We start from the raw sequence: 12,844 nt of genomic DNA, 5'->3' as shown, positions 1-12,844 counted from the left end.
TGTTTCCCTAAATACTTTCCTATTGATGTTCCCCCTCTAAAGTTAGATCCTTCAAGTATGAGGTGGTGGTATTTGAAAACATAACTTAAATTGGCCTACTACAATCACATTCTTTTGAAGTCTCATGTTTTATATGTTAAAAGTCCATGTGAATGCTCTATTCTTCATCGATGTATACTGAAGTATTTCCCTCAGAAATATTTGAGAAAACTTAATATTCAAGGAAAATGAGCCATGGTTATCCTGTGGTTGCAGGTACTTCTGGCACACTGCCTCAGACTTCAGTTAAAAAAGAACTGGTAGGCCGGGCGTGGTGGCTCACACCTGTAATCCTAGCATTCTGGGAGGCCAAGGTGGGAGGATCGCTCAAGGTCAGGAGTTCGAGACCAGCCTGAGTAGAGTGAGACCCCGTCTCTACTAAAAAATAGAAAGAAATTAACTGGACAACTAAAAATACATAGAAAAAATTAGCCGGGCATGGTGGTGTATGCTTGTAGTCCCGGCTACTCAGGAGGCTGAGGCAGGAGGATTGCCTGAGCCCAGGAGTTTGAGGTTGCTGTGAGCTAGGCTGACGCCATGGCACTCTAGCCCAGGCAACAGAGTGAGACTCTGTCTCAAAAAAAGAAAAAAAGAACTGGTAGAAAGTATATTAGTTATGGTTAGATAGCTTGGTTCATATCTCAGATTCAAATTCATTAGCAGTGTGGCTTTGAGCAAGTTCCCTAAATATTTGTTTCTATGCTCTCATTCATATAACAAAGACAGTACGTATCTCAGAAGGTAGCGTTTAGAGTTAAATAAGATGACGTAAGTTAGGTATTCAATATCATTAACCTTTCCCTTCCCTACCCTATAAGGCAGTACTGAGGTGGAAAAAAAGTCAACAAGTTGTTTGCGGCAATATATATATTTTAATTCAAAGTGAATTGACAGTAATACACCATAAATTCTTATTTTGACACTCACCAAAATAGTCACCTGGAAAACCCGCTTTTTGTGACAAAGTACAGAAGGCTTGGTCACATTTAAATCACTGAGAACTAGAGAGAAATACTATCGCAAACCGTAATAGACATTACATCCATAAAAGTTTTCCCAGTCCTTATTGTAATATTGCACAGTGCAATTGCTACATGGCAAACTAGTGTAGCATAGAAGTAAAAGCAAAAACAAACAAACCAAAGAAAGAAAGCCACAAGTCTAAAGTTAACAGTTCAAACTGAGTAATCAAATCTATTATCATTGGGTTCATTAAAACAAATCTTCCTACACCTTGCAGTGTATGATTTAACTTTTAGTTAACACAAACCAAGTTTAAAATTAGCAGTAGAAATTTAAAAACTGAAAACGTTTTGCTAATACAGTAACATATTTAATTAAACACCCTGAAAGAAAAAACCAACTAAATATCAGAATATTTGATAAAAAATAATTTGTAAATTAAAATAGTATGCAAATATGCAACTTGGAAATCATGCAGTGTTTTATTTAAGAAAGCATTAAAATCAAAGAAAACTGATAAAAATGGTTTTAAAAGGATATAAATCCAGATTCTTTCATCAATATGCTAAATGTAGAGTTTAGCAAAATTTTGAAATTTTTTACTTTTAAACGCATTAAAAAGCCCATGATTGGAATTAATTAAGAGCAGTGTACTTAACTGGAATAAGCCTTTATCAAATATTACTATTATATTTTGAAAATGTTGAAGTTTACCATTTACTGTCAATTTAACAAGACTATCTTAAGTCTTGGAACTTAAAGACAGAAAATATGACACTTCAGAGCAGTAAACACGGCCCTGAACAAAAAAAAAAAAAAAAACTGCGCCAGTTTTGTACCTGTTGTGATACAATCAATCCTTTGCACTTGGTATTTCTGAAACATCTGTTGCCAGCATTGATTCTTTTCCAAGAAGTGAGCAGACACCAGTAATCTGCTGAACTGTATAAATAAAATTAGAAGGCTGTGGAGGGCAGCAAATTTACTTAAATAGTGACTCCATAAATTTGTCATCTGTAAATAATCTTTTAAATTAATCTTAGGCTACTCCTTTTTTTATGCGTTATTATATATATATATTTCTATTTATATAAAATGCATAGAATTGAGTACTAAAAACACTGAAACTTGTGGGGAAAATTAAGTCCTTCATTTTCAGTGTGACTAAAAATGTACTGCTGGTTTTTATTTTATGATCTAATACTGTAATTTTTAAAATCAATTTCAGGCACATTTATTTCATTGATGATTATTAAATAAAACACTGCTTGTGTTAATGGAGTAAAGAAAAGCTTATCCATTATTAGCTTATTGTCAACGCTGTACTAGAGCTGTACTAGTGGTATACAATTCATTTATCAAAGAAATGCTATAAATCCAAAACATCTGAAGAGTTTTACACTCAAATGCTTTGTACTGTTTATTCCAGTAAATGCTGTAAGATTATATTCCAGATTTTTAAGGAAAAAAAGTTAAGTCAAGCCTGCAAGATACAGCTTTCTCAAGTGTCTACAATGCCAGTATGAAAATAAAAAATTAAGTTACATTGATACATCCAAGATCTTTTATATGCAGTGATGAGCACAAACATTAATAGAGATAAAATACTGATGCAAATAACACACCCCAAAATAACATATGCAATTATTTCCATCATTTACAATACAGTAGTTACAATGACACTCCAAACAAAAAAGCAAAGTAAAAAATCAAAACCCCAACTTCTATTTCATATAATTAGACTTATACAGAAATTAGAAGGCTAAATAACAACTAGTTAATCACCTAATTTCACAGCTATCTGAAGTGGCAATCGTTATATAGCAGCTTATCTATGATACATTCAAGATAAATGATACAATTTATTACTTGCCTGTAAGCTAAACACAGCCTCAGTTTAATACCTTTCCTTAAATTCCACCTCTACACTACAATATACTTGAGGTCTATGCAAAAAGTATAGGAAATGGATGATTAAGTCTTTGGTGCTGTAAAAGCAACTTCATTTAAACATAACTACTGCCATCACCACCCCACCCCACCCCACCCCCAAAAAAGGAAGGGAAAAACCCAAGACACACTTCTTAGGAAAAACAAGCATGTAATTTCTGTCCCTGACGGAATGTATTAAATAAGCAAACATCACCAACAAGCAAAACAAGTACTGCAATGTAAAAATACTTTAAAAAAAAAAAACCCTCTCACATGCATAAATGAAAAATTGCACACAAAGAACTCACATCTTTTCAAGCTTCAATAGTAAATATTCTGCTACTATTTATTAAATACTGCATGGTTTGCCCAAGCTAAGATAAAACCACATCATGAATCAGTGAGCATTTTGCATTTCCTTTCATTATCTACCCAAAGTCATGCCTACTGCACCTCTAAACATTTTAAGTCCAATTATACAGCAAACACTCTCAAAATAAACTTAAGATTGTATTGCAGTTTCACTTAATAGTATATAAAATGCTGTGCTGTGACAGTTAGTTATCAACTATCCATTAGATACTGAATCAATTTTTCTTAAGCACTACTAACTGCTTGCTTTTCATGAAGCTAGATCATTCTGAAAAATCAGACAGCAGAATTCAGCTATAGCAAACATGCTGCCCTCTTAATAAGGAAAAAACAGCTACTACCTGAAATCATACCACACAAAACCAAAAATCAACATTACTCTATCAAAAGAAAACTAAAGAGTAGGTCTGAATTTTAAGTGCTGCAGTCCTCAACATTTATATATAGGTAATAACATTAACAACCTCAAATATTTAAGGCACTATGTGTGGAAACGGTTTACAATGCAGCTGAGATTATTAGAACAACATTTAAGAGCAAAGTCTAGGCAACAATTTGCCCATGCAAAAGACACATGCAAATGTAAAGAACAATAGCTCAATTTTTAGGTAAGTGACCCAACATTTATACACTAAGACACAGATAATACAATTCACTTGTATGCTGTAATTTTGACATATGTGCATCTGTTGCTCTAAGTCTGTACACAGAATGGCTTCCCAAATGTGGACGTGTCTTGCACTAGTTAGAAGGCAATTTATAAAAAATAGCAGGAGCAAAACTGGACTTCTGCTCCCATAAGTCACCTGTCTAGAGTTACTACATAAGAAGATAACATGACCAAAGACAAGTTATACCAAATGTGCAAAACACATCAAAAGTGAGTTTTTTTTTAAAGCTCAAAGTTGTTTAAATTGCACCCAAGACTACATGATTCAAAAATAATTTTCTTGTGCCATGGCTAATATTTATTAAATACCATGTTTTATTTTTAATCAAATGTTTGTATCATTGAGCTTCCTCAATATACTGTTTTTGAGTTTTCACATATATGGATACTGGCTGAGTTTTGTTGGACTCAATGGAAATCCAGTATATGCAGGTGATGCTGCAATGTAAGAATGTGGTGGGAAGATTGGTTTGTACTGAGTCTGATGAATGGTTGGGGATGGTAACAGACGGGGATTTATGCCCACTGGGACTTGGTGAACTATGCCACTGGGATGGGAGATATTATAGGTTGGATGCTGTAACACAGGTCTTGAGGTACATGGAGAGGCTAAGAGGTGGGCCACAGGTGCAGCACTACTCAGGGTAGCTGATGATGGGTATGGAAGTAGAGTAGGCTGTCCTCCGAGGTGTGTATTTCCAGCCAGATGGGCATGCACTGCGGTGTGATTGGGACTTCCATGAGAAAGAGTGAATGGATTACTGGTAACACTAGTAGGGATATAAGCTTGCTGTCTTCGATGTCCGAAGTTTCCATTCCACTCTTGATGCCCAGATCCAAAGTGCTGAACCTATCCACGAAGAAAAAAAAATGACTGAATGACATATTTTATAAGACAAAAGGAAAGGAAAAAAGAGAAATTACAATATACTCTCTGGGACTGATAACTCACAGTGGATCTCTCAGAACTAGCTTGTACTAAGAATAAGTAGAAGAGAGAAAAATACTGATTTTATATATACCACTATTAACATTATAATATTTATTCCCACATAACTATCATAATGTAGGCACTGCCATCATCGCTGCTAATACTGCCTGTTACTACCCCATCACTCCTCACAGCTACCATGTGTGGTGCACTTATTATATGTAAAGCTAACATTTCACACATATAATGTTATTTATTTCCAAAACAACCCCATGACATGACTATTATTCCCATTAATGAAGATCCAGATCAGATTTGTTGAAGAGACCTAGCCAAGATATATATAGTATATGGCAAAACCAGAATTTGAACCCAGATCTGACTTCAATACCTGTGATCTTTTCTTTCCCCAAGTGAAACACAACTGCCAAGTACAGTGTTGAATAGATGGAAAGTATTCAATAAGGTTAGCCGATCACTAACTACCACTAACACATCAGAATAGTAGCCATTACTCCATTAGCATATGCTCTGATTTAAAGGGTCAAAGACAACAGACACACTAAAATATTATCTAAGAGAATCTAAGAACTTAATCTTTCTGAAGAAGAATACAAATTCTATGGATCATTTGATAGTCAGTTGGGATAATGAGGAGGGAAAATTTCATTAAGACTACACACAGTTTCAGAATCTTTTTTCCCCTAAATGAAAAACTACTGCTAAATTTGAATCCCAAAGACTCTTACGAATTCACAAATAAACATACCTGGCTGAAGTTCAAATGCTGCTGCTGGAATGCTGATGTCAATTTCTGTTGACGATTACACATTGCAGAAGGTTGGTTTAATCTTCCAGGGACAGATCTTCCTTTTATTAATGGCTGGCATATAGAATCTGGCAATGAACAAAACATTAGAGAGTTGATGCTTTTTCCTTCTCTAATAAAAATTAGAAAAGTCTTTAGATATTTCATAAAATAGTGATTTGAGAACCTTAAATAAAAAGAAAAGGGAGCCCATGGTTTCCAAGCATTGGATGATATTAGAAGGGATTTCTTTCCTATAATAGATAGGCAGGGTCAAGTTGGAAATCCAGAGATGACTTTTAGTGATCCTGTTCTCTAATGTTCCAAAATTACAACCTTTTAAAGGACAATCAGGGAAACAAGAGGACTCACTTTACCTGTGTTTGCCATATGCTCGTCAGCATTTAAGCCATTTTCTAGTCCCACTGGTGGCACCACAACAGCACAAACAGCTGGCTTGGTTTCTGTGTCAGCCGAAGTTACCAGTTTTGTGTTTTGATGGGCGTCCTCCACAAAAGTGCTCTCTGCAAATGGACTGTCGTGCCCAGAAGAGTCTGACGTTGGAGAGCCATCCACAGTATCACAACCACTTTCTTGCTCTTCATCTGACATACTACAAGAAAGCATTTATGAATATTTTTTCCAACACTAAATCTAAAAGTAAGTAATACCCAGGCTCCAGCAAAACGATGAGAATCTTACTCAGTTATTTTATATACAATTATACCTTTCTCCTTGCCCAATAGCATTTTTTCATAACATTTCTAGACCTTCAAATTAATTCTCTATTTAGACTGCTAAGCCTAACTCTGTCCCATTTCAGGAATGTTCTTTTGGCATTTAATTTTTTTCTCCTTTCCCTTCCACTTGATCTTTACTAGCAGTTGATAAAATTCCTCTTTCAAAACCCAAGATAATTTCATCAATTATACTATATACTATAGACAGTGGGCCAGTCATTACTTCATTATGCAAAACATTCCTTTTTTATTTTGCTAAAGTATATGTTTTTGTTCCAAATTGAAGTTACAATAGTAGTCTGTGGAGCTGAAATTCAGAATGTGGCTCTCATTCAAAAACCTTTTAAAAATAGATGATTCTTTAAAATCATTTATTAGAATCTCAATTTTTTCATTTCAAGCTTTTCTATAACAATAAAGAAAATGACTACTACAAACCTGAGATTATAAAAAGTGATGTAGTTTAAAAATTGTGTTCAAGAGAGAAGTCACTATGTTAAATTGCAGGTACTTATTAATTTAAACAACACAAAGAAATCATGAGCTTTTTAGTAGACTTAATATTTATTATATATTACTATTGAAATTCTTTTACCTATTCGGTCTCTTGCAAGGGGATGGGCTAGATTCCCCTGAGGAACTGGTGGTGCTCAGAGTACTATCAGGACTACTTAACGAACACATCCGATCAATGTTCAAAGTGCTCTGGCAAGCTTCACAATCTAGACTACCTTTACATCTGGTGGAGACAAAAGGGAAAAACATGGGTCAAAAATGAGAATACTCTCCAAGTTGCCAAAATTTGCATTCTTTAAGGATATGAAACAGTTGAGAATGACCTACATGGACAAAAAGTAAAGCTTATAAATATAGGGACTAATGCTATAATAATCATGTTAAATACTATTCAGAAAGTTCCCTCTGTCTAGAACTTGATTCTCTAACTTGAAGGTTTCATTCACTCCAAAGGACGTGGACAGAAAAAGGACAAGTCACAGAAAGTTATTTTTTAGCACACTAGAGGGCGCCATCATTATCCTTTACAGATGCCACATTTGGCACTTACTCTCTCAGTGAATGTCTCTGTGAAGTCTCCTCCTCATCAGTGTCACTGCTAATAGTGATCACACTCACTGCAGGACTTGGGGAATCAGCAATGATAATGGTTTGCCGCTGTTTCTCTGAAACCGATGATGAATCAGAGTCCTGTCTGATAGATGTTTCACAGCAATTTCTTGCCTCTCCTCCTGAGTTATGATTGTCCTGTGTTTCTATACAACTTACTTCCCCGACATCTTTCCCATTTATTATCTTTGGAGAAATAAGCGCTGAATGAGGGATGTTGGTATTCTGCAATGAATTACTCCTGCAACCAAAGAAATAATTTATAATTTCGGTAATCAAAATATGTACATGATATTTTTCTAAGATATATTGTTAAACTGAATAACGCAAATCTTCACTTGTTCAAGTTCATGTATATAACACTAACATACAGAGGATGAGTTTCTGTGAAATATAAAATATCTCTAGAAATAGTGTAGACTGCATTTACATACATTTAAATGGTCATTTTTTGGTAAATGTGATATCTGAATGTCTACAATTGCTACATTATAGGTAGATAATAAATCAAAAGGGCAATAAAGACAATCTTACCAACTGAAAGCATTTATTTCCTCTCTTCCTGGCTCCCATTCCATTAGTTTTACCAAAATACCTCTGAGAAATTGAGAAGGGAGCTAGCTTAGTGTTTGTAACAAAGCTATCAAAGAGGTCATTTTGAATACAACAGAGTGACCCTTTAGTGTTCATGCAAAATTCATTTTAAAGATTAATTCTCAAAATGCAAAGGAAGGTTAAAGTAACAATACCAACCTGTTCTGGCACAGTTTATTTTTCTTAGTAGTGGCAGGTTGAGGCCAGACAACATGTGCAATGCCCACGCTAATTGGCTGAGGGGCTGATAAAGTTATCTGATTGGTTAGAAGAGGTTGAGGCATCACTGAGTTATAATGATTGCTGCGTGAAATCATTTTCCTAGGGAGAAAGTTCAGAAAAATTGAATCCCTTCTTTATCAAGATCTATTTTGTAAACCATTCACAAAAAAGTACTTTTATTTTTAACTTACCCCCAGTCTCCAAGCCTCTGTGAACCAGCCACACCCTCAGAAGTTAGTGTAGTAGTAGCAGGAGCCATGGGTGTTACCTGTTGCCAGGCAGGTACCAGCATCTGCTGTGTTCTACCAGACCATGTCTATTGCATCAAAGCAAAGCAAAACAAAACAAAAACTAAGTTACAAGTAACTCAACTTTACTATATCTTAAATTCAAAAATGTATTAGAGTAATAACTAATAATTACAAAAGTTAAAGTCAATAACCTACGAAAAGGACTAAATCCCTATCTCCGTCATTTTCATTATTTCCCAACAGCACAGGTTGATATATGGACAGCACATATGCAAAAGAAAGAATTATTACCAACCTGAGAAAGAACTCCTGGTCGGATCTGTAGTGGCTGCACAGCTGGAGCCTGAGTTACCAGTGGAACTGTATTATCTACCCTTATCGAATAACTAGTGGGTTTACTGTGCGTTGCCGGAATACCTGTGAAACAGAACAGTTATCAGATAATAGAAAAAATATCTTCCTCTGATTTAACTTATACACTTATTTGAAATGTAAAGAATTGCTTAAATTCTGATCGGGTTTATAAAACAATTACCTAGATAAAATTTTCATAAGACTAACAAAGCAGTCTATGAGGAAAGTGAGGTGCTTCCTATTGACCCTGTGATAAACATTATTTTAAAAACTGTTATAAACATACTCTTTGTTTTAAAATACATACTATAAAATTGAACCATTTATTTTTCTTGAAACTTACTAATTCCTTTTAAAGTTTGCTATTGAAGCTTTATTTTCCTTTTGAAATAGCTTTGCAACTATGATAAAGAACATGAAAAAGTGAGTCTGGCTCAATATTGAGATAACCTAGCATGTTCTTCTTTTCATAGAAAGTTAGCCATGCTTAGTATTTTCTTCTTTAAAACTGTGCTAGGATCTTACGCTCTCATTGTCAAAAGGGAAATGCATCACAACTTCATAATTCAATGGACATGATGATTTACACATGGATGAAAATTCAGGGACAGTACATTCATTCCAACCTCCAAAGGAAAACCAAAAACAATCTATTTGGCCTAATTTGATGATATAACTAAGCTTTGCTTAATTGACTAGTTTTCCTAGTAGAAAGCTGCTAGAACTCCAGAAGAAACATGTTACCATTTTGCTTACCCACTAGGCAAATTAGAATGCAGGAGTAACAGCCATATTAATACAGTTATGGTAATAATTTTGTTTCATACATTGCAAAGCACCTTGTAAATATTGTCTTACAATATTGAACTTAGAGACAGCAAAGTAGTACCACACTCCAAGTTAGAGTTTTGACTAACAATATTTTAGGGATATCCCTCAAGATCAGAAAGCACATTAACTAAAATAAATTCACTACTTCATAATTCCAGTCTATTATAGCAGTGACTTTCAATATGGGCTGGCAGATTATTTAAATATAATTAGTTTTGGGATAAAAGTGATAATGGTGTTTCTCTGCAGTGATAAGAGAAAAAACTACAATTGTTTTCTTTTCCTATTGAAAAATCTTAAAATTTTTATTGTATAAATATAAGTGTTAATCCTAAAGAGAATGTTAATTTTGTTCTGTTTATTTTCTTCATAGAGACTTTTATCTTACTGCCAGGGTGTTCTACTCTGTGCTCTGCCTAAAGAGCTAGATATTAAATTAAGTGTAACAAAAATCTATAGTTTTTTTTTAACTGATCTTCTTACCCCTTCCAAAAAGCATGTCTTGATCAGCAAATTCTCCAAGAAATGGAATATAAGCACACCCAGGCAGTGTAGATATATGGCAGCAATAGACAATCTCTTCAAGAAAAAAAGCAGAATTCACTTTGACAAGGATGAAAAGACAGAGCGAATTCTCAAATCCGAACAAAAATCTCATTGCCCTTAAATTCTCTCCATAAGCAATGCCTTAAGATGAGAAGAATTCTCCTATATATATTCCCTCCTCATAAGAGCTCATTTTTGATCAAATCCAACAGTGGGTTAAGATCCAAATTTATTACACAGTTATTAGGTTAGCTGTAACTTTATCTTTGATCATATTTGCTTTAATACTTGGACAACTAGGCACAAAGACTTATAAAGATTGTTTCAGGATAACAAAGGAGAATTTTGCTGGCATGTACTTGACTCTAAAATAGTAGTCGTCATCCAGAGGGGATGAATAACAAACTTCTCAGGTTGCTAAATAATTTTAAAGGTTTGTTTAATATAAAAAACTAAACATTCAAATTTGTTAAATAAAAGCTTAGTTACGTCTTCTGTATTAAATAACAATTTCTTTTAAAATAAGCACAGTCTTATGGATATAGTATCTATATACCTATACCTGTATATTAATAGTATCTAAAATATATGAAATGCATGACCTAAACACTGTAGCCCTAAAGTGAAATAAAATTCTTAAGTGAAGGGGACAGACATAAAATTTATTTTAAAATACAAACCATAATGGTACCATAATTACTATCCAATAGCTCCCCAATAATTATTTTTAAATATTTCTTGTAAACGGATTGGTACATTATGAGGGGGAAGGGTAAGAAACCTAATATTGAGATTTTCTACAGAGGTGCTAAGACAGATTAGAGGGAAAGCTTTCATTTCTAAGGCAGACACTATACCAGCATGAAAAACAATGAAACAACATATTTACAGAGCCTGCCTCTCCTGCTGCTACTGCACCTGTTATAGAAGCTAACACATATTTTGCTTCCTCTTACTATTAATTCTAATTCAAGAGCATTGTTCTTGACATTTGATGGCTTAATGAGTCTGAGAGTTTAATCCTTTTTTATTCAGTTATCCTTATCATAAACCACTCATGTAGTTGATATCATACATACAGAAAGATCACTAGCTTTTTATCAATTATAAGCCATACAAAAAGATAAAAGATGTGTCTAAACTCATTGAAATGATGTAAGAATGATGCTCAACCCTGTTTAGAAATGTGTCACATTAAGTCCCTTAAGTTTTTGCCATAAACAGAAGGTGGGCTCTGGAAAAAAAAACTGCTATTTCAGATCTTCATGAAATATACTACAGTGTAGGTGTTGACCCTCAAATTGATCTTGGTACATAGCAGAAATTACTAGAACCAAAGAACCTATTTGTTAGTATGGAATATAAACTTAGCTAAGTGAAAGTGCATTTGTCAAGTGGTATTTGTCAAGTTATCACTTAAGCAATAACTGATTTAAAAATTTTTTAAATAGCACCAGTCTTGGATGCTGAAGTATATAGAAGTAAAATGGCATAAAATCTACCACTTATTTTCAAAGGGTATATGTACGTGTACTACAGATAGATAATGTAAATATGCTAAAATATTAACACATTGAATCTAGGGTAGAAGACATTATTCCTTCAACTTTTCTATCTGTTTGAAATTCTCACAGTAAACAGTTGGGGAAAAACCAAAAAAAACAAACACAACAGCATCTTCTTAAGAGTGCTAACAATATGGTGATGTGAGTGTTTTTGTTACGAGAGACCAGCCACGGGTCACTGTTACAGATACACACCACCACTAGATCACAATATCATCTTTAGAATCAACCATTTGTCTTTTTTTTACACTTTCAATGATACAAACACTTTTCCAAATGAGACCTTATATGAAAACCCAAAATATAAAAACAATGAAAGTAAAGCTACCCTAGTAGAACAACAGTAGCTAAAGATTTGAACTGTTTTCAGAAATTTCTGATTACGAGCCGATCAAGTCAACAAACATATTCTTGGTGCTTTACTATGGGAGACATTAAGATAAAATTTTTTAAAAGTTGCTCAAATCCATAAATAAAAAATCAGGCTGGGCACGGTGGCGCACGCCTATAATCCCAGCACTTTGGGAGGCCAAAGGGGGAGGATCACTTGAGACCAGGATTTCAAGACCAGCCTGACCAACATAGCAAGGCACTGTCTCTTAAAAAAAAAAAAAATTAGCCAAGTCTGGCACAAGCACCTGTAGTCCTAGCTACTCGGGAGGCTAAAGAAAGAGGATTGCTTGGGTCAAAAAGTTTGAGGTTACAGTGAGCTACCACTACACTCCAGCCTGAGCAACAGAGCGAGACCCTGTCTCTAAAAATAAATGAATAATCTCAGAATCCAGAAACATTAGAGGTAGAAATGACCGAGACATTATCTATCCAGTCTGTTTCCTTTTACTAAGTCTGAAACAGGTAAACAGACTTGTCTAGACAGACACAGTAAACAGCAGAAACAGAA

The 12,844-nt window shown here is 34.4% G+C and overlaps 1 protein-coding gene across 7 annotated transcripts in view; it reads right to left on the bottom strand.

Moving 5' to 3' along the window:
- Positions 1 to 891: 891 nt before the first annotated feature.
- Positions 892 to 12,844, bottom strand: part of HIPK3 (homeodomain interacting protein kinase 3) — a 90,666-nt gene continuing 78,713 nt past the window's right edge. For 2 of the 7 annotated variants that reach the window (XM_045557756.1, XM_045557757.1), the window contains exons 9-18: positions 10,316 to 10,411; positions 8,943 to 9,064; positions 8,588 to 8,712; positions 8,334 to 8,495; positions 8,115 to 8,177; positions 7,522 to 7,821; positions 7,051 to 7,194; positions 6,093 to 6,328; positions 5,677 to 5,804; positions 892 to 4,826 (exon numbers count right to left, since the gene is read on the bottom strand). In XM_045557756.1, coding sequence (XP_045413712.1) covers positions 4,350 to 4,826; positions 5,677 to 5,804; positions 6,093 to 6,328; positions 7,051 to 7,194; positions 7,522 to 7,821; positions 8,115 to 8,177; positions 8,334 to 8,495; positions 8,588 to 8,712; positions 8,943 to 9,064; positions 10,316 to 10,411 — 1,853 coding nt within the window. In that variant the 3' untranslated portion in view covers positions 892 to 4,349. The remainder of the gene's footprint in view (positions 4,827 to 5,676; positions 5,805 to 6,092; positions 6,329 to 7,050; positions 7,195 to 7,521; positions 7,822 to 8,114; positions 8,178 to 8,333; positions 8,496 to 8,587; positions 8,713 to 8,942; positions 9,065 to 10,315; positions 10,412 to 12,844) is intronic. The other 5 variants (XM_045557759.1, XM_045557760.1, XM_045557761.1 and 2 more) reach the window with 3 other exon arrangements.

The sequence above is a fragment of the Lemur catta genome, chromosome 7, assembly GCF_020740605.2.
Source record: "Lemur catta isolate mLemCat1 chromosome 7, mLemCat1.pri, whole genome shotgun sequence".
Taxonomy (NCBI): Eukaryota; Metazoa; Chordata; class Mammalia; order Primates; family Lemuridae; genus Lemur; species Lemur catta.
Note: the sequence above shows the minus strand (reverse complement) of the source record. Positions and strands in the feature narration are given on the sequence as shown.